The sequence below is a fragment of the Hippopotamus amphibius genome, chromosome 5 (genome assembly GCF_030028045.1).
Source record: "Hippopotamus amphibius kiboko isolate mHipAmp2 chromosome 5, mHipAmp2.hap2, whole genome shotgun sequence".
In the NCBI taxonomy this organism is placed as follows: domain Eukaryota; kingdom Metazoa; phylum Chordata; class Mammalia; order Artiodactyla; family Hippopotamidae; genus Hippopotamus; species Hippopotamus amphibius.
Window position 1 is genome coordinate 123,743,798 of NC_080190.1, and position 24,009 is coordinate 123,767,806.

Below are 24,009 nucleotides of genomic sequence, written 5' to 3' on the forward strand. Positions count from 1 at the left end.
AAGTGCATACAGCCACATTTTAGTATCTACAATTGAAATTTGAAAGCTGATGTTACAAACCATTTAAATTTTATTATAAAGACCTTTATTAAGATGAAGAAACTATTTTCTACTTCTTACTTTTATTTTGTGCCTTGAAGGACCTGGAAATATGGAGGTTCTTCTGAATCCAGTGGAGAAAATTTCTTTTTTCTTACAGTTCTCTCTGCCTATACCAATATGCACCATGTTAATCTGGAAGTAGGGAGAAAGCTGGATTCCTGCTACTTATGAAAATGATGAGGGGGCTTCCCTAGTGGCTCAGTGGTTAAGAATCCGCCCGCCAATGCAGGGCACATGGGTTCAAGCCGTGTCCGGGAAGATCCCACATGTCATGGAGCAACTAAGCCTGTGTGCCACAACTACTGAACCTGCGCTCTAGAGCCCATGAGCTACAACAACTGAGCCCACTCACCGCAACTACTGAAGCCCGAGTGCCTAGAGTCCGTACTCTGCAACAAGAGAAGCCACCACAATGAGAAGCCCGCCCACTTCGGTGAAGGGTAGCCCCTGCTCTCTGCAACTGCAGAAAGCCTGCATGCAACAACGAAGACTCAATGCAGCCAATGAATAAAAAAATAAAAATAAAAAAAAACACAAAAATTTTTTTAAAAATGAGGGGAAGAAAGAAAACAATGACTTACGAGAAAAAAGATGTAAGAAGTGTAAAGCAATGCTTAACAAAATGTTCCTAAAGGAGCCATGTATGGATGCCCAGTGATGTTCATTTTATCATTCCTTTATCATTCCATAGATTTTCTTTCAGATCTCTCTGCGTGTACGCGACTGATGCTCTCAATTGCAGAGGAAGCAACATAGCTATGGGAAACACACAAGCAAGTGGCAATCAACATGCACTGGAAGATTGTGTGGGGTGGCAAAATGTTATTAGTGTCCTTCCTGGCGCTACAAACAAGTGGAACGGATGAAGTCTTCCCAGGCTCCTTTGTAGGGCCTTGGGTCCAGTGTGCTGGGGCTGCTCCCTCCTGGGAAGGTTAACTATCGCCTACTCCTACTTGGAGTTCCCACCAAGGACAGAGCCCCGGGAATTAAATCTGTTGGATAGCGGCCAAGATCCGCTAAACTTTCCAACCACCAGGAGCCACGAAGATCTAAGTTTCTGGTTTTGAGAGGTAAGGCGGGGAAAACGTGACTGGCGATTTCCTCATTCCACCTACGGACCAGAGAAATAGGAAGGCTGATTCCAGGTCTTCCGTGGACCTCCGAGAGCATTACTGGGTTTCCACCTAGAAAAGGACAAGAATCCCATGATGGGCAACTAGCAAGTCCACGTGTTTTCCCTCTAGCCGGATCTTGTGTGCTGATAATTGTTTTCCTATTTACCCTTTGAGTTACCCCCCTGTGGTCTTTTGCGAGTCCTTAAGCCAGCCTTAGCCTTCGCAAACACTCCAGGGGGACAGAGATCACGGGCAGGCGAGGGCTTGAGGCTGGATCTAACAGGAAAGGGGAGACCCTTACAGCCCATCCACACCCTGCAGTCCGTGGGTCCCTGGGACAGTAGACCACTCACAGCGCGAGGAGGGCTGGAGCTCCCTGAGGGTTCCCAGCCCCCAGGAACAGTCACCTCCATCAGAGGGTGGGAATCCAGCTGGGGTGCAGACATCGGGGTGGGGAATGGCCACGAGGCGGGAGTTGCCGGACGCAAGGAAGAGGTGGGGACCGCCGCGGAGGGGGCGGTGGGAGCGGGGTGGGGCCGGGGCGGGCCGGGGGCGGGGCTGCGGGGCGGGCTGCGCCACAGCGCCCCCTGGCTGCGCGCTCCCCGCCGGGCCCCGCGGCCGCCGCTGGCTCGGGCTCGCCGGCCCCTTTGTGTGCGACTCGCTGGCGGGGAGGAGCGCGGCCCGGGCGCCGCGGAGGCTCCCGGGGGTCCCGCCGCCTCGGCCCGGGCCCGGCCGCGCTCTCCTCCTCCTTCTCCGCGCCACCCTCCTCCGGCCCCCGGCCCCGAGCGGCCGCCATTGGGCCGCGAGCAGCCCGCGTCCTGCCGCGCACCCCACCCCGCCCGGTCCGGGGCGCTCCCCCCCCCCCACCCCGCCGTGTCCCCCTCTCCAAGCCTCCCCCCCATCCCAGGCCTCCAAGGTGGAGAAAATAAACTCAAAACAGAGCAACTCAGAGACTCCAATAAAACGCCCAGTACCTAGAGCCCGAGCGCGAGCGCGTGTGCCGGGCTGCGAGGGGCGCGGGAGGCGGGGATGGGGGGGCGGGCGGGGGGACAATGAGCGCATGAAGTTACCTGCCCGGCGGCGGCGGCGGGGCCGGGAGGCGGCGGCGGAGCAGGCAGCGCGCTCGGCGCCGACGGGTGCGCGCCGCGGCTTGGGGGAGAGTTGAGTGCTTTTTTCCCCCCTCTTTTTTTTTTTTTTCTTTTTTTTTTTTCTCCTCTTCTTCTTAAACAAACCACAAACGGATGTGAGGGAAGGAAGGTGTTTCTTTTACTCCTGAGTCCAGACACCTCTCTCTGTTCCGTCTAAGCTTGTTTTGCTGGACACTTTTTTGAAAAAGGCAAAGAAAAGGAGTTGCTTGATGTGAGAGTGAAATGGACGTGAGATTTTATCCACCTCCAGCCCAGCCCGCCGCTGCGCCCGACGCTCCCTGTCTGGGACCTTCTCCCTGCCTGGACCCCTACTATTGCAACAAGGTGAACGCTCTGCTTTTGTTTCCGCCGTGTTCTGGCTGCTCGGTCCCGGGAGGGGGGCGGCTGCGGCGGGCCCGCTGGGCGGCCGGGCGGTCGCCGGAGGCTGGTCCCGGGCGCGCTCGGCTCGCAGCCCGCGGCCGCCCTGAGTGCGCTCGTGGAGTAAACACCGCGGAGCGGCTCCCGGGCTTTGCCCAGCGCCGCGATGGTGCGGAAAGTGACACGATTTGCTCCATCCATTCCTTCCTGCTGCTCGCGACTAAGGATCTCTGCTTAGGTTTGCCGGGGGGCGTTGAGAAAAAATTAAGAAAGAACCACAGAATACTTTGGGGGTGTGTCTGGGGTCCGGGAACGCAGGCAGAGAGTGGGAGAATTCCGTTTATTTTCTAGTTTCCCCGTCTCGCTCCCTCCCTCCTCTCCCGGCTGCGGGGGCTCGTGGCACCGCTTCCCTGCCCGGAATTAGTTGCCAGGGGAGCCGCCGGGAGTCGGGGTGCCGGGACCGGGGAGACGCCTCGGCCCCCCGCGGGGAACAGCGCTCCGCAACTCTTTTGTTTTCCCCGAACCCGTCTGGGCGCCGGGGCTGGGGGACAGCTCCCGCCCGGGGGTGCGCGCGGAGACCGCAAGTTTGTTGGGAGCCGGGCGAGCGCGTCGCGTTCACGTCCAAAGCTGCCGCACTCAGCGCGGGGCTGGAGCAGGTCCCGGGCTGGGGGCTGTGCCCACAGCCCCGTGACCCCAGGTGCCGAGGCCGCGGGGACGAGGCTGGCCATGAGCGTGACCGGGGCTGCCGCGGAGCTCCGCGCGTCCCAAAAATGGAACAATCAGGGGGTAGGGAGGGAGGGGGTGACTCTCGGGGTTTCTCGAACTCTCAACCCCGGGAGGAAGGACGCGCGGGGACCAGACTCCGAGAGCAGCCGCAGGGCCACGGCTGTCCTCGCCTCGGGCTTTTGGGACGTGTCTAAGCAGACCCGCCCGGTGAACGTGGCGAGGAGAATGGAGTTCTCTGAGACTCCGGGCGAGCGGTTTAGACGCCCTGTTCACGCTCCGTGGTAACCCTGCCTGATACTCTCAGCCCCTGCGAGCAATTCCGTGTCTGCCCCTCGGTGAATTCCACTGAATAAGTCGTTGAGACTCGTAACATTTGCCTGGTGGCGAGTCATCATCAAACAGCTTTTCTACGTGATACAGAGGTATTTAGCGCGCTGCATCCTCAGCCTCCGGGCTCCCCATCACGCAACAGACTCGCAACTCCAAGTCTTGGTCAACACACACACACACACACACACACACACACACACACACACACACACACACACACACACACACACACACACACAGCTGGGAGTTATATCACCCCGTGGAGAAGCTCCCTGATGCCGTGTGTACAGTGTAAGACCCTGAAAAGGAATGTGCCTATGTTGATAGAAACTAGGGAAATCTAGTCCTGTGCTTTTCATCCTACAGGAAGCATCGCTTTAGCTAGGGACAAGTTGGAAGGAACGGGTAACTTTGTCAAGAGAAGTTTGTGTGATGAAGTTTCATTATTTGTTGGTAACATTATATACTTTTACTCTAAAGTCCGTTTGCCTTAATAAGCAAATCTTTTGTGTTTGCAACATTTTATTTTTGCTTATAACACTACTGCTAATAAAAATAATAATGAAACAGTAGTCTTATCTTGGGTAGTAAAGACATATTCTGCAGTAGTAACTGGAACCAAAAGGTCAGAAACATTTTGGCAGTGAAACTGGACAAATCTTATTAAATTTATCAGTGATTTTAGGCTCCAAAAAGAAGGTAATGACTTGGATACACATTTCACTCGTCATTCTTGTGGTAGTAGGGTCAGATTTAATTTAAAAGTTAAATGCTTTGGAAAATCAAGAATTACTCCAATATATTAAATCATTTTCCAATTAAGTGCTTTAAATAATTTTAGTGGGTTGTGTTGTGAATTGAATAAATTAATTTAGAAAGTCTTCAGAATTTCTTTACTAGCTCATTGAAGGTCCTTTTAAGTCACCCAGTGTATGAGGAGCAAACTGTTCCTTTTAAATGCAAATTAACCATCCTTTCTATAGACTAGATGCAAGTCTTCTATTTTACTTATCCAGGGAATAATGGATTTTTAAAGATGCACTGTCACAGGATACACTTATAACAGTAGGAAGAGACTTCATGGAAATGTTTCTCTCTGCTCCTGCCCCTCTCTGGTTAGCAGTCTATCAGATGCATTTGTCACTGATCCCTGATTATATGCAAGACACTGAGTAGGTTTGCTGGGCCCCACAAAGCCCAGGCACTAGTGTTTTCTACTCCATCATCATTAGCATTGGCACGAAATTTCTGTCCAACTCCACAATTATAGTTGCTTAGAATGTAGTCAACCAGCATTCGTTTTTGCAGTGACTCAAGGAGATTTGCAGGGGTCTGAGAGGTGGGCAGAAGTTTGAAAGAGGTGAAATTAGAAATCTGTATCTACAGTTAATAAAAACAAGTTGGATCTGACTTCCCCCAAAGAGACAGGAAGGCAAAGTAAACCTTGTCTCTTTCAGAGGTGTAATGAGTATGTAGTTTATTACAAGAAACAGTCACTTTGTCAGGTTATTTGTTTTCAATAGGGCGATAAGATCATAAATTACTAATTGTCTTTATTTTAAATCTGTCAACACTTTAGTAAAGTCAGTGTGCTAAATCCCAGCAGAACCAGCTCTCTCTCTGTGCCTCTGCATCACGCAGTTGTAACTAGTTTCTCCAGTGACATTTTTTTCAATGTCAGAAGAGACCCTAATCCAGAAAATGAATATCCTCTTCCTGAAGCTTTTCTAAACTAAAGTGAGGTTGTTTTACTTTGCTGACATTTTCCAGCATTGCTGCTCTATAGATTGCCAAAACACTACTTACATTGTTCAGTTAATAAACTCTGTAGGAGGAATTTTTGGGAAACAGTTTAATTTAGTATCGCTCTATCGTAATAGCACATCACGTTATGAGCACATTACTGTGCAAACTGGCCTCCATTTTCACATAGTCCATTGCAGGAGAAAAGTGAGAACAATGCATCGATGCTGGTTATGGCAACTGTGTGAGGCATCTCTTATACAAACAGCCAGAACGGATGGCACGTTGCTGTATATAGGTCAGCCTTTGAAATAGCAGTGTAGCTCTTAGGCTGGACAGAACATGTAGACTGGAAGTAACAGTGTTTACCTCTGGCAACTTAAAGTATGGCTATATTTCAGACATTGAGAGATGGGTACCATCCTGGAGTTTCATCTAATTAAGGCTATTTTAAGTAACATTGTATCCCTTAATTGAACTGAATGTTACCAAAAGAAACTGGATTACAGGAGCTCACAATTGGAATTCAGTAGTAAAATAGAGTCCTCTTTTTTTTGTTCTAGTTGAAGATGTCAGAGCATCAGTTTAAATATATACCCACAGAGTAATAACAGTTCCTTTCAGTTTCTTAGTGCAGTGTCATTTCTGAAGATTGTTTTCACTGATTTTATGCTAAATTGGGACAAAGAAGTGGCACTTTTTCATTTTTGCAATGATGTGATGTGTTCAGTTATTGCTCAGTATCTGCCCACATAAGGAGTAGTAATACAATTATGTTATGACATGGCTAATGACAGGGATGCTGACCTCTGCCAGCAGTGGGAGAGGAAATAATGGTCTTTACTGTTCTCAGCGGTTGCTTTTGTGGAATCAGGTCCTGAATCTTTCTTTGGTTGATTTAGACACAAGGAAGTTCAAAACACAAACCCATACTGGCTATATACAGAGTGGAGAATAATGGGTGTTTGGAATATTGGGCTTTTGTCATTGAAATGAGGGAGGATAGTGTATAATCTTTTACATAAACATAGGAGGAAGGACCTATTTGTGATGAACTCTGCGTTAAAATGTCAGGGCTAACATTAGACATTTGATAACTTCTGAGAAAAACAAGATTTATTAGCATCGCCACAAAATCTCCTTTGAGCTTATTTTCCTATTTAGAGTAGTATGTGTTGTATTTTAATGTGGCAAAATTCATCCTATCTAAAATACAGGATTTGCAAGCACCTTATGATGGAGTCATTATTTCTACTTTAATAAATGTAAGAAAAAGAAGGAGGAGGAGGAGGGGCAAGGAGAGAGGGAGGAGGAGGAAGGGGCGGGTTATAAGCAATTGAGAACATCATGCTAGATTAGTTCCCTACCCACTCCCATAACTTCTAGGACTTTGGGAAATTCATAGTCAATACTTTGAACATCATTAGTGTAATTAAAACTCCCATGGGAGTTTTATTAAGCTGACATCTTTCATAAGTTTTGAGGTCTTTAAATATGTTTTAAATAAATTTATAGGTAAGAGCATAAGCCAGGCAATCATATGGTTTTGGCCACTAAATCAGATATCATACAAAATCCTCAAATGTAGCTATCTTAACTTTGTGGGATATTTCACTGTCATAAACTCCAATTTTAAATGTCTATGCAGAAATTATAGTTATGAGCTTTGGAGCTCATAATGTTATTTTTAACATAACTTACATGGTTTAGTGTTCTCACAGTTTATCGTATATGTTAGAAGTTACTGAGTGATGATATTAAGGAGCATTTTGATATTTTGCTTAGTTAAAAAAACTAAACTGATATTTAAATATTATCTCATTGGCTGCTCGTTATAGTCTTTTCTTAAATGACGTGATTGCAACGGGCTTAAAACAGAGAAAAGAAGTAAGGCACTTGAACCTGAAAGAAATAGGGAAAGTTCCAAGTTTAACAATGGTTTTCCTGGTACCAGAACTGGGTCTCAAATGTTGGTTTTGGTGCGTGGGACTATTTCTTGTGGTCATACTTTTTGCGTGTGTGTGATGGGCTCAGTTCAAGAAAAAGATAGGTTAGAGAATTGTGGGGAGGGGAGAAAAGTCATCCTATGAAGGATGACTTCATCAAGTGCTTTCCAACATTTTGCTAACTTACTAGAAAGTTGAAAAGACCCTGGGGATATTTCTCAACTACTGGAGATCCTCCTGTCCTGATGGAAGCCTGCCCTCAGCAGCTGCTCTGTCTGTGTGTCTGGTGTCTCTTCCTTCCCTCCTCCTCACACCCTTCCCAAACACCCCCAATTTTGGAACGACTCCCCCCACCCCTTGCTTTTCTCTTTCCCAGTCTGGGTCTGAACCTGGGAGGTCTATACTTGCTACTCTGAACTCCTCCCTCTCCTCAGATACTTGGCTTGCTGTTGTGGCTATCTTGGCCGCCATGCTCCTTTTCTGCTTGCCATCATTGTTTTCATAACCCTGTTAACAAATCCATTCTTCCTCCAGTACCTGACCTTTCTGGGGGTAAGGAAATTGGAACCTGCCAGTCCTTAGGCCCATATCTACTTAAAATCCTGAGCTAGGCTGCTCTCCTTTTCCCCATCTGAATGAATGACATTGGATCCTAGAATAATAGACTAAGAAAACACAGACACGATGCTGAGAGGAAAACCATGGTGGATATTTCTAAGCTCTCAGAATTCCCCTCTCACCACACTTTTTATGCACAGTGTACTTAGAGCTTGGAATCAGCTCCTCGAACATCCCCTATTTATTTAGATATTTATTTTCATAAATAGCATGAAAGTGGGACTGTGATCCCCTGATCTTAGTTGCACATAGTAAGTTAGGTGAGTTACACTTACAGTGAGTATATGGCTTGGCATACTTATGTGTTCTCATCAGAATACACATAGATGACTAGATTGGAAGAGTTGGAAATGTAGAAACTATTTAATCACTTTTAGGTAATTTATCATCCTACATCTTAGCTTATCCAAAGGTGAATCTCAGGGTTTCTGAGAAGTCATAGGTAGAATATTTCCCTTACACCTCAAGGAAAATTAAATATAGTTATCATGACTTGATTAAATATTATTAACAGTTACATGTTTAAAATATCAGTTGTTTAAGATAAAACTTACATTGTATACAACCAAATCTAGGGATCTAAAATTTATACCTTTAGGAGAAAACAAGATTTGTAGTAAACCGTAGTGAATAAATACTGTGGCCCCCAAAATCATAACTATAATCTTGCCTACAAGAAGCTTCCACATGAAGCATCTAGATGTTTGAAAGCTGCCTTGTTTAAATTGAATTTAAACAAAATTGTAACATGGGGATGTTTACTTTTACCAACCTTGATATTTTCTTTTATTTACTTCCACTTTGATGTTATTGATGGATCGGTTCTCCGTATCTGCAGGTTCTGCATCCACAAGTCAACCAACTTCAGATGGAAAATACTCAGGGGAAAAAAATTCCAGAAAGTTTCAGAAAGCAAGACTTGAATTTGCCGCGCACCAACAGCAACTATTTACATATTATTTACATAATATTTACAACTATTAGCATAGCATTTACCTTGTATTAGCTATTATGAGTAATCCACAGATGATTTAATGTATAGAAAAGGATGTGTGTAGATTATATGCAAATACTACACCGCTTCATATAAGGAATTTGAGAAACCCCAGATTTTGGTATCTGAGGAGAGACCTGGAACTAGTCCCCTAAGGACTCCCAAGACTGATTGTATTTTCAGTTGATCTTTTTCCTTGAAGGTGCCCTTTCCAGAGTCAGATAGCCTGTGGTCTCCATTGGTTGACAGGAGCAGCCATAGATAGTGAATTGTGTCAAATGGACTGTCCCACTAGGAAAACAGAGCACCAAGAGGCTACAGCTTACATCTGCCCTAATGAATTTGAGCATTTTTTTTGTCTTAAACCGTGCACACCAAGTTTCATCCCAAAGAGTAATTTCTCATTAAAAACAGTTGAGTTATAAACTGCTTAGAAATGTGGTTTATAATGGAAGTGCCAACAGACTGTTAATTATAGCAGTTCTTCCATAATATTTTGAGACATGAAATTCACATTAACCTGAATGAGACTTTCCTGGTTGTAACATGTTCCTCCCTATAGCATTCATTTCGAAAATGGGAACATTGTATTGCTCTGTGCCTGGATGTGAATGGTACAGCAGAAAAGATCAGAGGAGGGATGATGCCAGAAAGAAACCCCTGCTCTATCAGGAGAAGAGGTACTGATCTCGTTAGTTTGATCTATGGCAAGTTTCTCTTACTTGATTCAAAAGTGAACTTTTAAAATCTGTCTTCAGATTTCCATTGTACTTATGAAGCAGCATCATTGATTTATATTTATGATAACAAAGGTCATGACACCAGTGTCACTGTTAATGCTTTTCTGTTTGTCCATTTTTCACTTTGGAGTTTTTAATGGTTCTGCTTTAGCCAAGTATTTATTGTTTTCATTCTTGAGTTATGTGCTTTGATGAAACTGTCTTGAAAGGACTCCTAAATAAACGAGGGCCATGGTTGGTTGATAAGAAGCTTTGCTAGTGGCCAAGAAAATATAAAGTGTTTTGAGTTACTGTGTAGATTTATAAGTTACATGTATCTGATCCACAGTTGGAACACTATCAGCTACTGCATGGAATACTTTTCCATTAAAGTCTTTGATCCCCTATCTGGAAGTTACCTAGTCAGAGAAATTGGTGTGAGGGGGGGACCGGGGAGGGGCGGGGTTAGCATGTGTTTTTCTGTGTTTCTCATGGTCCTGCCCATAAATGCATGACAATTTATTATAAATGGCCGAATCTCTCAATATGTACATCAACAACAAAGGCAGTCGTACTGGCCTGTAGGAGTGCCTTATTACCACTCCATTTTAAGAAACATAGCCATATTTCACATGAGATGATGCTTTTCACAATGCTGGAGCTTTAATTGGGCAAATTACACCTTAATAAGACTGAAGAACTGCATCTTTTCTGAGGAAAACCATAGGCCTTTCTGAAGAGAAGCCTCTTTGTTGTTGAAGATTTCAGATAAAAGCTGGTGTTCTTGAACCTGTGTCGACTTACCCCCTAGGCAAAATAAATATAACCCTGCAAGGATATCATTCCCTCCCGCTCTATCTCCCATTCTCTTTAGAAGCCTGACTGTTCTATGTCTGGTAAAAGTTCTGGTACGAAAACCTTTCATCCACCTGTGTCCCAATCTTCCGTGGTATATCCACTAGAGGAAACAATTAATGTTTGTATCAAGACATCCTTATGAGAATCAAGGAGTCGAGGTAGATTATTTTGAAATCACCTGAGGGACGATGTTCAAAAATTCAAACAATGGTAGACCTTAGAAAAATACCGTATTCTCAGCCCATTTCTTCTATTTCTGCTACCTTAGTGTCATGAATATGTCTTCCAAAGTTGTAGATTAGTGATTCTTTTCAGGAAAGGAGTGAAAAGAATGACCTTTCTAGAGGGTCAGAGGTGAATTGGGGAAAATGCGGTGTGTGTAGGTACAGCCTGTAAACTCCCTCTCTCAGGTGTTGATAAGCCCCCAGGGTGTGTCTTTTTCCTATTCTGCATCTAGAGTCAGTGCACCTCATGAGAGATGTTAGGATGGAAACTGTGGCCTGTGATGCAGGGTAAGAAGATAAAGTTGCGAATACCTGCTTCATAGGGACAAGCCCTCTTGTAGTTCCTGACTTCAGGGAAGGGAGGTTGCCCCTCACTCCCTTCCTCTGATATATGGGTCAGAGATGAGAAATAGAATGTGCAAGATTAATTAAAGAATGGACCAACTGGGTCTAAAGATAGTCCAATTACATTGAAAGCATATCTGCGCACCACCTGACTTCCTTAAGTCCTTTAACTCAGTTAAATGGTTAATTTGAAAAAAGATGGGTAAAGTGTTATATGCATTGGCGTCTCCAAGCCATTGTAAAAACCAGTCCTTTCCTTCCACACCAATGTGCCTCCACCTAAAATGCCAGGAACAATTGTATAAAGAGAAATATTAATAATAAAGAGGCGGGATAACCTTTCAACAAAAAGTATATTTTATCGTTTGGCAGATGCAGTCATGAACATTAATCATAGAAACCTGCAGATACTAGAAGCTTAATATCAAAGCTAATGATTTATTTTATGTTAATGACTTTCTGCCAGGGCATAAAAGACTGTTCATAATGGACTCTCTGCGCCGTGTTCAGTTACTAAGGCTAATGGGATAATCTTTTCTCTCCCAAAATTAAGATTTTTGAAACAAATTATGCTGTTATTTTTCAAGGTAACTCTCCAAAATTTACTGCAAAACTAATCTTTTAAGAACTGATTAAAGAAATAAAGAGGAAGAAAAATCCCAAAGCAGCTTTTCTAGTTCATGAACAGTTTGACTTAATTAAAGAGAGAAAGTTTGCACGTATGCTCATATCCCTGAACTTGTAACGACAAACAATTTGAAAGTCAGCCTCCGGTGACAAGGTCTGCCTTTGGAGATTCAGCTCCTGTAAGTACATCCCACAATAGAAACTGTGTTCGTCGATTGCCAGCCAATAATGAGCTGAACGGTAGTAAAACATCGAGTTGTTCACTGGGAAGTTTTAAAAATCATGTTTACAATTAGTTATTACCAACATTATATTTCAGTAAGAGATAATTTGCCTACTAAAGTTCACATAATGTGCTAATCGTGTCTAGTGGTTAATAAAGGCCTCCTACCTCACTCCCCTGATGACTATAAAAGGCTATTATATTCATGGCAGCAGTTCAGGTACAGCTGCTGTGTGTTAATAATGCATCATTGTCCCACTAATCAACACAGCAAAGGTCAACACCCCAAGCACCTAAACTACCTATTCTCTTTCCAAAATATTTATTAACACCTTAAAAGCATATCTGTTCATTTTCCTTAGCTTCAAGTCAGTTAATGCCACTCCAAGCTACTTGTGTGATAAAGGTTTTGTAACCTAAGCTTGGTCGTGGAGGTGATGAATATGGATTCATAGTAATCTTCTCCCATAAACATGTTTCCATTTCCACAGTCATCCACTGAATTAGTGTGAGGCTGTTATAGCCACGAACCCCTTTATAATTAAGTAGGTGTGTTCCAGAGGGAGAACGGTTTCAGATTTTACGTGTTATTTAAAGAGACATTTGGAAGAAAAACAACTTTTCGATAACCAGAATCATTTAAAGTAAACAGAGCGGATCGGGGGAACGGGCAGGGTTATTTAAAGTCTAAACAGACAGGAATCCGTGTTAGTTTATAGACCTGATACAGCAGTGAAATATTATTGCTTAATTGTCCTTTTGGCATAGGGAAGCAATAATAGTAAGAGCTTCTTAAACCATATTTTCTGCACACAAAGAACATATTCACGTGGGATTTCCATTTTGCTAGAAAATCGCGCAAATCAATAATCCAGCACTTATCTGCATTAAAATCAGGCAGACAACAATTGATAGGCATAGTGATAGTGTAGTTCTCCTGATACCCTTGGTTAGTGTTTAAGATAATCCTTGCTTTTGTGTCCTCAGAGAGCAGCCAAAAATGTTAAGTGAACAAGATCTCCTCTTCTCATCTTGTATTATTGTCTTCTGTTTTCTGTTATTCATTTTCATAACCTTGTGTGTGTGTGTGTGTGTGTGTGTGTGTGTGTGTGTGTGTGAGAGAGAGAGAGAGAGAGAGAGAGAGAGAGTGTCTTCTTCCTTTAGGACTTGGGAACCTTACATGCTTTAAGAGAAGAAAAAGAAATGAAACTCAACTGTTTCCATCACCACGAGAAACGCAAAAGGCGATCTGGTGGGAGGAGCTTCTATTTGAGCAGCACATAATGTACGAGGGTACATTTGTCATGCTTTAAATATATAATGCCTACAATGAAATACGTACAGGCGCAGTTGTGATCTATGAAGTCCCTGGCTCCAGTGCCATTGTTTGTAGTCTCTACGGTTGTCATACATTGTTCTTTGCACATCATACCCTTGCAGCAGAATTTGACACAATTTCTAGCTTTCAGTCCTGCACCATTTTCATTGCACAATATACATGAGTTTGACAGGGTGTGTGGAGGAAAACTCTGGCAAGCAATTGATATTTTGAAGTGGCAAGCGTTTCAGCAGCTGCCTGCTTGTGAAAAAGGAATGATAAGATATACTGTATTGTTAGTTTCAGGGAAAGCATTAAGGTTTAAGCTCTGTAAAAATGTACACATTATTCGTCAGTGGTGAAGCAAGTCTTTTATGTTTTTAGAGCTTAGCTCGCTGGCTGATGTGAACTAGAATGACATTGGTCAGTAAATGAATAGGAGTACTTTGAATTTGAACTGCTGCCAATTTTGCACCAACAAAGGAACTGACAAAGAAAGATTTTATGTGAAATGCAAAGCACACGCAATGTTTTGGGGGCGGGGAAAGGGAAGGAAAGAGAGAAAGAGAGAGAGAGAGAGAAACCCACACCAGAGAATATTCTTTAACACCTACTTGCAAGGATACCAAACAGTTAAAACACATCCATTTTTTCATGGCCCATCAGCTCCAACCTAAGCTGTTTTATCTAATGTTCTTTAAAAACCTGTTGTATACACATAGGCTTCTCGAATCTGTTCATATGGAATTTAGAGTGTTTTTCAAAATATCACACTGTGCCCTGAAGGCCTGTTGGCAGAATATCAGAGTTGCCCACTGCTGGAGTCCCCAGCTCCCTCTCTCTCTCTCTCTCTCTGGTAGTGGGAAATTGTAGTTTAATCAGTTATGGCACTTTCAGTGTGTAACTTTCATTAGCAAGGCAATTTGTCACAACTGCTAATGGTCAGAATGCATCTGCTCTCTCAGTTACAGAGCTCCATAAGTAAGAAGACGAATATTTCAATATCTGAGAGTATTAACTTGTTTCAAATTTATAATTCAAGGTTAGTTGCTCAAAACAGACACAGCAGCCGATTAACAAGCATCCTGTATTCAATTTTACTGGGCCCTGTTTTTATGGATTTATGACTTTAAAGCACACTAATGTGCTATTATGAAGGGCACAGTCTTTGATTAGATGTTCAACAGAAACTAAGTTATGAGCGGAGTACCTTCTGGGCTCATCTGGAGAGAATTTATGTGCATAATGTTTTCTATGGAGCGCCATAAATTGAAGGTTTGATGCATGCAGTATTTCTGACAAGCTAAATATTCTTCTTATGATTTAAAAAAAAAGTCACTTTCCTATTGGTTTATAAACTGGTCAGTCACTTTTCAAGTGAGATTAGAGGCTCGATCTCTTTGAAAAGTTTGGAAATTCTAGTGAAAAGCTTCAGAATGAATTAGAAACGTCACATTTCTTCCCAGCACACTGCTTTATAAGATCATTGTTCATTGTTCTAAACGGGAAAAGTTAAAAAAGATTCCCCTCTGTTGAAAAGCCTAGAATTTTTAATGTATCTCCTATTTTCTAGATATTACATCACATTGCTTGCCATACAAAATCTTCTTGACACATTTTCATTTTTAATGAAAGGCCCTAAAATTCAGAGCATAATGATTTCTTAGAAACTGAACCCCATCTTGGTAAAAAAAAAAATCGTTCTTGCTAGTAACAAAAGCTGTTACTGTTTAAGTTCCTGTTGAGCGGTTAGTTGGTACGCTTCGCTGAATGTTGTCAAAAAGGCTTTCCTCATGATTGACAACCCGGCAGGAATGTGAATGGAGATTTTAATTGCGTATCATGTGTGCATATCAGAGCGAGTGAATTCCTGACTCTGCTTAGCTCCACATCTCCGCAGGTCAGCCGTGCCCCAAAAATGATCTTTTATGTGCAATTTTTCCAAAAAGAGAAAGGTGTATGTGTACTAAAGTCATTCGTTATTCATTTCTGAAGTGAAACACTTGTGTTCCCTTAGCCTTGGAGTTTGAAAGTGGAACAGAAATCCATTTGGAGATTTCTTTCTTTTTCTCTTTACACTTATACTTGGATGATGTAAATTCTTTTCTGTTATAAGTTGGGAAAAGTCTGCCAGAACATATTTTTCTTATGGCACTTGTTATATGAAGTGTGTTTATCTTTTTCTTTTTCCCTAAAGAGTACTTTGAAAAGAAAGAAAAAAAATGTAAGCCAGAAGAAAAATTTACTGAGGTCAGTTGCCTCTCTATAACTTGCAATGTGTAGAAAAAAATTGCGGGGAGGGGGTGTGTTGGAGAAGAAAGTCTATATTTCTGAGAGGGGAAGGACCATAAAATTGTATCTGAATTTTGGTTAAGAATAGCAAGAATACAGTGCTCATGGTAAAATGACAGGAATGAATAAATGAATGTTCATTTCTTAGAAAAATAACTCCTAGACTGAAAATTTAAAGGTCAAAGTTTCATTTCTGCTATCACCTCTTTGCCAAGATGCAATGGTGGTGATAAAACATTTATCTTAGCGAGGTGTCTAAATCCAGAACGTGTGAGATCTTTGGAGTAAAAAACTTTGTAAGGTAACTTTGACTACAGTCACCCCAGATTGATCAAGAAGTCAAAGTAAAAACAAAAAACTCGGCAATGAATATGCTATATATAATTTTTCATTTGATATGATGTGAAAATTTGGCACTTGCGTTGTAAATTTCACACCTAGCTACTTTTCTATGTCATTTTGAATGGATGAGAAAAAGATTAGAGCCAGGGTCATTTTAAATATAACCCTAGTAATAAGTAGGGTAATGTTGAAAAGATGGTGACTTTATAGCCTTAGGATATCCCATAGGGACTTAACTTTGTTCTGGGCTCTAATATGTTATCCCAACTCATTTTAGAAGGTATCAAATTGCAGGCTGGTGATTCAGCCCTTAGTATAGTGTGCAGTAGAGGGTGATGGTTCTGGGAAGGTGCTACTGTACCTTTAAAAGACTAAAGAAGAAAAATCTTTTATTTTTAAACATTTAGCTTTATGTACGGGGTGACATTTTTCTAATGTTATGGAAGACTATTTTGTACTTTATACAGAGAGCTCAGGCAAGGAAAAATCTATTTACAAAATGAAAAAAAGTGCTCAGCTGAATGCATTTCACTTTTAAAGATGATATTCTGGTAATGAACTTTATCAAGCAGAGAACATTTCAGTAAAAGTATTCAAGTAGTTCCTATTTTGGTTGCCTCACAAGGCTGTGTCACTGTTTCCATTATTACTTCTTATTTTCAGGTAGCTCTAATGCAGTCCCCATACAAATATTTGCACAGGGATAAAATGAGAATATTCTGGCCTAGGAAGCAGATTTTTTTTTTTTGGAATGCACTTGTAAAGAAGCTGTGGGCTTTTTTAATAAGGCACACAGTTCGCTTTTAGAAATCGAAAAGCATTTACTGGACACCAGCTGTGTGCAGAGCCTTATGCTGAGTGTTCAGGGTTCAGGGGGGCAGGGAGAGGCACAGAGATGAGTAAGCCTTGGCCCCTGCCTCTGGGTGGCTAGCCAAGAGAGGAATACAAATAACCATAACCCAGCTCGAGTGTAACTGATGTGATCTGGATGGAGTCTATAGTGAAAGTGCTAATGGTACAGAAGGAGAAGTACTGGTGGATTGAAGTTGGGGAAATCCCGGTTGCTTCCTGGAGGAAATGGCATTTTAGTTGGCCTTAAAAATCATACAGCAAGGAGGGGGAAAGCTACTCCTATTTTTGAACTATTTTTTTAGACTTCCTACCTCTTTTCAAAATGACTGGAGGCAACCAAAAAAAACCCCAACACCTACAATAAGGCTATTAGTATTAATACAGAGTATGATAGCCAGGAAAAAAGACGCCCACGTGTTTCTTAGCTCAGGTATTATCCCTATAATTAAACATTAAATTCAGCTCTCACTCACAGAGTAAAAAATGGAAACACTAGTGACAGAATGCTGATTATCTGAGAGACATGAACACTAATTATTCATCAGTTTTCCTCTTGTGAAAGACGGTAAAAGACATAAAATGAGGAAATAGATGGAGATGTGACATCACAGGCAGTCTGATGTGGTGCCTGGGTAGGCTGATGTGTCTGTAGTGGGAAATAGGGCGCTAAGTTAGCAAGTTAGGAAGGTAACCAGAGCCATTCTAGAGACGGGTTGGGGGCAGCTGGGGTGGAATTCACTTTACTTACTCTAAGTGGGCTAACGCTTAGCGCTTACAGGAAGGTACCAGAGAAAACTGCCTGGGGGGGTTCCATGGTAAAATGAAACATCAGGTATTCACCTATTTTTTGAAGACTTTTCCAATTATAGATGAATACGATTTCAGAGGTTTTATACTTTCGCCAAAAGGTTGAGATACAGTAAAATTGAACTTTTTGAGAGACACACCAGAGTATTGTAGTCTCCCTACAAATTCTCTTAAATTGATCAGCCCAATCATTAGCAATTAATATGAATGTTTTGCTTTGTGTGTAGTCTTAGAAGTGCACCTGCTGAGTTAACTTCCAAAGTTAGTAGTAATTGCTTTGCTGAAATTTCTTGTTCACTGATAGATATGCACACAATTATTAGTAAATTGGGAAAATATGGTGAAGTGTCCAAACATATTCAGAAATGTCTATCAGCAGTTTTCAAGGTCATCTCACAATCTTCAAGCAGCCGCAGAGCAAAGTCCTCCCGTTTTTCTACTGAAGTGCCCTAATGGATTTATACCCTGAGGGGCTGAAGGAAGACCCCAGAAGTGCCTGTGAAATCTACAGAGGTCTTAGAAGGATGATGCTTCATCTTTAAGAAATATGCAGATTTTATAATATTTTCCATAACACATCCCTGTCTGTTTTCATGTAAATATAATACTTTAAATAACTTACAATTGAGTCCAGTCTGTGTTCCAGAAGTATAATCCATGTTATTCTAAAGTCCTATTGCCTTGGCATATCACTCTTTGCTCTTAGGGATATGAGCTTAAGAAACATGAAATAACATAACAGTCTTCTATCCTTTTTAAGAAATAGACTAGAGGCCTTGCAGGAGTTGATTTTGTTAGGTGATCTCTCCCATGGAGATCGGAACATTTTGTTCACCCATATTCTTTCCCTGACTTTCACTAATTCTGTTTTTGATAAGAAAGCTTGGCAAAGTATTTGATCTTGGTTTAAAATGGAGGACTATGTAGCTAAGGCTCAATAATTGCTGGTACCGTGGACATAGTGACATTATACTTAAAGGGAGAGCGTGGTGAAGAGGGAGGAAGTCACATATCCCATGTGCAGCTGGAAGAGAAAAATCCCCGAGTCACTGGCGAAACCTGACAATGCTTAGGAATGGGAAAGTTGTCAAGAGTGGTATGCTGTTAGACATTAGTATATAACCTAACCTGAAAAGAATTTGGAAAATCTAAGAAAAGGAAAGGATCATGAAGAAATCGAATGGTTATGGTGATGGTTTGGGAGTGGGTGGGGCAGGTATAGGATAGAGCAAGATCTATAATGTAACAGATGGCTGAGGTGTGGGTTCCTTCTCTCCCATCCTCTTTTTTTCCCTTTCTTCCACCGCAGACAGATAAAATTTGTAAGATGACTGATATTATTTTCAGGATTCCTTTACACTTACTTTCTTAGATATTCTTCTACCTACATTCTCACCTGCCTAAAATGGGCTTCTGTTTCTGGACAGTCTTCCTCTCTTGCCTTCTGCATCACTGTTAGGACACCCTTCAGTGGACCGAACTGTCTTGGAAAAACAGTAGTTCTGGTTATGTGGGACGACATGGATAGATTTTTAGGTGCTTATGCAAGGTTTCCTAACAAACACCAAGCTGCTTGACATCCACAGCATGGCATTAAATCAGGCCTGGTTGGTTTGTCTTCCTTTACTTCATTTAAGTCTTAACTTGTTTTTGAAATGTGTTCTTTGTAAACCAGTCAGACGTGTAAATAATGGCTAGTCCCTTTAATGACAAAAATATGTGTTTTCTTCTAGAAACTTCATTTAGGCATATGAGCATTTTAGATTTTTCCTTGGCCCAAATCAAGGAGCTTTTCCCATCCTTAAAGCATCTTTTGAAGTTTTTTCTGAAATGGCAGGCCCAGGGAAATGAACACTGACTATACCTGTCTGCAGTTTACACACATTTATTTGTAAGGTCCTGTAAAAGTGGAACAAAAGCATGAATAAAAAGGAGAAGCAGATTCCTTATATTTGACTCCATTGCTTATTTCTCTATGAGTTTTGGAGCCCAAGCCACAGGGTTGCTACAGACCTGGCTCCCCGCTACGTGGCGTTTGCAAATATTGGTTAATTTATTCATTAAATATTTTCTGAGTGGTTACTGTGCACCAGGAACTGTGCTAAGTGGTAGGAATAGAAAATGAAAAAAATTGTGCACTTACAGAGGTAATAATCTTAGATGTGGTATAAATAATCCTATTAATAGAAAATGGGTGAAGTGAGAATCAAATGGACAACTTTCATATTTGACCTCAATGCTATTCCTATTAAGCTCTGAATATCCCTGTGTTCATTCATGCATTTACCGTCCCTCCTCCTGTTCCTTTTTTTAGTCCAGATGATATGGCTGAGAGTAGACCCAGCATTCCTTGCCTGTTCTCAAGTCTTGCTAGGAGAGCAACTGATAGCCTATGGGATACGGTAACTTGGTAACTTAAACCAATAGTGATTGTTTATGAAGTAGCCCAAGGAATGAATTTTTCAAAATTGAAATTCTAATCTTGGAAATATTTAAGTCTTTGGGAATGTAAACTAGGTATCATCCAGAAGTAAAGAATGGGGTTTATGTGCAACTCTTTTTTTTCTTAGCGCTTTAATGGGCTGAAATCAGTTGCTTCCTATTATTCAGTAGTACTTTTATATTTGAAGTTTTTCTTAAGTTCAGGGGGTATTTTTTTAATGATGAAATAGTCAACGTTCATTTTGTTCAGGTTCATCGTAATGGATTTCAAAAGGTAAACACTACTATGTATTTTTAGATGTTTTTTCTGACAAATACTGCATATTCTGGGAGACAGTTATTGCAAAATTGCTTACAAAATAATTCTGTGAATCTCATATTTTCTTACCATCTCATTCCTTACCCTAATATGGTATGGAAGCAGACTGCAATTACACTTTCACAATTACTTTATTATATGGGTTGAAATATATTCCTGAAGCTCTTATTACCTTTTCCATACACCATTTGCACAGAGCTGCTGATGCCTGTCAGCCGTGCTTCCTCAGGACAATCAGCCATTCTTCGTGGTTGTGTTTAAATTCAGCACCACAAATAGAAAGCACCTCTCTCTCCTTGCTGATGAATTTTTAATGTTCAAGCATTTATAATAATTCAAAGGACTTCATTATAACAGCTTGCAGAATTAGGCATGTGTGTTTTAGGACGTCAGATATTTATTTGTGGTCTTTGTCAAAGAGGAAAAGAAATGAAAACAACACAATATTAACAGTGTGTGTTTGTGTCTGTGGCAACCTCAGCATCACGTCACCCAATGTTAGAACTCCTTTTCCCTGAGAGATGGTGTTTAAGATTTTCTACTTCAAATAATTCACTCAAAATCTCTTTTCTCTGTAATTGCATTTTAGGGGAAAAAAAAAGATGCAGGTCTACTCCATGTCTTTAAGTGGAAACTGAAATGCCATATATTCAAATATGGAATACATTTACATTTAATGACAAAATCAAGAACCTTTCTTTTACATTACAAAGAGAAATGTTCGCCTTTAAAAAAAAGCCAGTTCTTAGGGTCTTTGAGAGTCTTCCAAAAAGAGATTTGGTTGACTTTGAGAGCCATATGGTACAGGCTGTTACCCTCTGCAGTGGATTTTTTTCTTTACCATTTTATTTCACTCCCAAACTGTACTTACATTAGAACAACTACATGTTAGGCCATCTTTTATAAAGTTATGACATTTAAGATCTATATACTAGGAAATAGTTAAAATATAATCACCTTATGTGTTTCCTGCTGTCAAATGCCAACATAGAGTGATTGCTTCCCCCTTGGAAAAATTAGGCAGATTTGAGCTAAATGCTAATACCCTGCGGGTATGTGTGTTCATGTAAGTCTATGATGTCAAATGTTCAGGAGTATTCAGATGATTGATGATAGGCCTCGATTTTATTCAGTGATTACATTTATCAATATACCTTTTGAAACAACATAATTGTTCATTTATTTGGTACTAAACCATTTGGTGTCTGTCTTCCAGGTAACGTCTTACATAATTCTGATGATTAGTAATGGTAATGAAATCAGTTGATTAATTGGTCTATTTGCAGCCTCGCGTGGTAGAAAGAAGATGCAGAAGGAATCCCAGAACTAACCACACGATGTGGCATAAGTTACTAACTTCTCATCTTTTCTCCAAAACAAGGGGCTCCATCACCTCCAATATTCTTTTCTGACCAAAGAGTCAGGGCTATCCGCTAATTTGTAAAATTGTAAATTCCACAATATCAAGAGGTCCTGAGACTAAAAGCAACCAGAGGCCTCACTATCACGGACACCAAATTTAAAAGCTTGATGGTGTTGTCATTCATGACAAACCACGAGGATTCACTGTAACCTGACCAGTTTAATGACTAAACAACACAGCAAAGTGGGTTTCCAAGGAGCAAATCTTAGAGTAGGCTTTGAACATGGTTTTAACCAGTTCCAACTTGACGTCTTAACAGAAAAATGTCACTTTTTAAAATTGAGGTCACTTAAAAAAACTGAACCATTTGGGCTCAATGGCAACTTGAGTCTATTAAAATGGCACATGATAAATGTTTTTTCTGATATTTCATTGTATTAATAGAATAAGTTAGGAAAGAAGTTTGAGAATCAGAAGTCAAGGAGTCTGGGGAGTTGGGAAGAACCTAGAGGTTTAGCTCTGCCTGAAAGAGGGAGTCAGGCATCCACAATCAGGCTTCTTGATGAATGGAAACAGTTTCTTGCCGCACTCAGGAAGGCTTATCATCATCATTCCTAGGGTTCTTACATTGCTGAGACAAAGCCTAGCGTTGCTGTTTCAGGCACCTTGAAAGGCCCTATTTTAAGTGGACAGTGTGCAGGCTTTCCAAAAGGGCCTGTCTTCTATCAGTCTGCTCTCTCTTTAGCAAATAAAATATCAACAGGACTTAAGAAGGCAAAGTTCTTGACTTCAAAAAGTTTTTGGTTTGAAAAAAAAAAAGTTTATACTTAAAAAATTAAAAAATTTGGAGAGAATAACATAAAAGAGAAAATATATTCTTAGGGCTTGATTTTCAGTCATTTTTAACCCTTTGGGTTTGCACATACAAGCCCATATCCTAGAATGTCTGACACTGTACTTTAAGGAATGAACAGGTCAATGCCTTATAAACAAAAGTCTCAGGAAACTGAAAAAAAAAATTTTTCTGCAGTTCTCTTACTCTTTGCTAGCACATCCTCTGTGCCGCTGAACCTGGCTGCCAGCACTCTCTCAGGCGCCCAGGGGGTCACATTTTGGGATTTTCCAGGAGCTGCCCTTTTTCTTTGCGTCTTCATTGATGGTTGCTTTTGCAGCCTCTATCTTAGCTGCAACAAGATGGGCTGCATTTGTGCTGGTTGCTTCACATGATCTGTTCACATCAGTGTGCCCTGTGACCAGACAGAGCCATAAGGAATTGATCTCAGTGAAGGCAAAAAAAGTTTTTTACACTTTGATCAAAATTTGGATACCCCCATGAAGAAAGTGAAAAACTACAACATGCATTGACAAACTGGCTTGACAACCACTAGTTGAAATGGTACCAAAGATAACCTTTACGTTTAAAAGACACATGGAAGCAAAATAGTGAGATCATATGTTCATGAAATATAATGTGTACCTATTTTAAAAATCCTTTGATTAGTTTATTTTTAATTCCTCAAAAAGCATGGGAGCCTTTCCACACCAACCTGTCTAGCTACGCAGTCAAAGCCACAGCAAAAAGCGAGTGGATTTATTTGAATTACATACATGGCTTTTTCCAGCAGCTCTGATGTAGAATGTGCCCACATAAGAGAGAATTCAGGCCTGGAGCTTTGTAGAGGCATCAGAGAACACCTAGGGCAAGTTTCTTTTCTTCTCTGTGCTTCAGTTTTCCCATCTGCAAAATGGAAACAATAATACTATTTCCTTTATAGGGTTTATGGTGAGGATTAAATGATAGAAATTGTGTAAAATACCACCCAGGCTGTCTGGAACAGAATTGTTCAGTGAACATTAATTGCTGCTGCTATAAAACTCACTCTGGCTGCATCAATACTGAGGGCCTCATGCTGTCTGTAAACATCACTTCTGAAACTCATTAACTAGTCTTCCTTGGAGTCCTCCAGACTGGTGTTGAATCTGGTGGCACTGTGGTACGATTACATGAGTGCAGTCACAAGTGTGCAACTGTCCTCTCAGTCCAATGGTCAGAACTGTCCCAGACATGGCAACACGACAAGCACACCAGCCCTGAAGGTGCCAGCAGGCCTCCCGAACCACAGGTGCTCCCCTGCATGTGGCTCTGGGCACCTTCAGGCAAGGCCAAGTCCAGAACAGGAGCTGACACATGGGCCACAG

General features: G+C 41.5%; 1 protein-coding gene across 1 annotated transcript in view; it reads left to right on the top strand.

The window, feature by feature from the left end:
• The first annotated feature begins 2,333 nt into the window (after positions 1–2,333).
• TOX (thymocyte selection associated high mobility group box) overlaps positions 2,334–24,009 on the top strand; it is a 285,613-nt gene continuing 263,937 nt past the window's right edge. Inside the window, exon 1 of the mRNA XM_057736365.1 lies at positions 2,334–2,689. Coding sequence (XP_057592348.1) covers positions 2,588–2,689 — 102 coding nt within the window. The 5' untranslated portion in view covers positions 2,334–2,587. The remainder of the gene's footprint in view (positions 2,690–24,009) is intronic.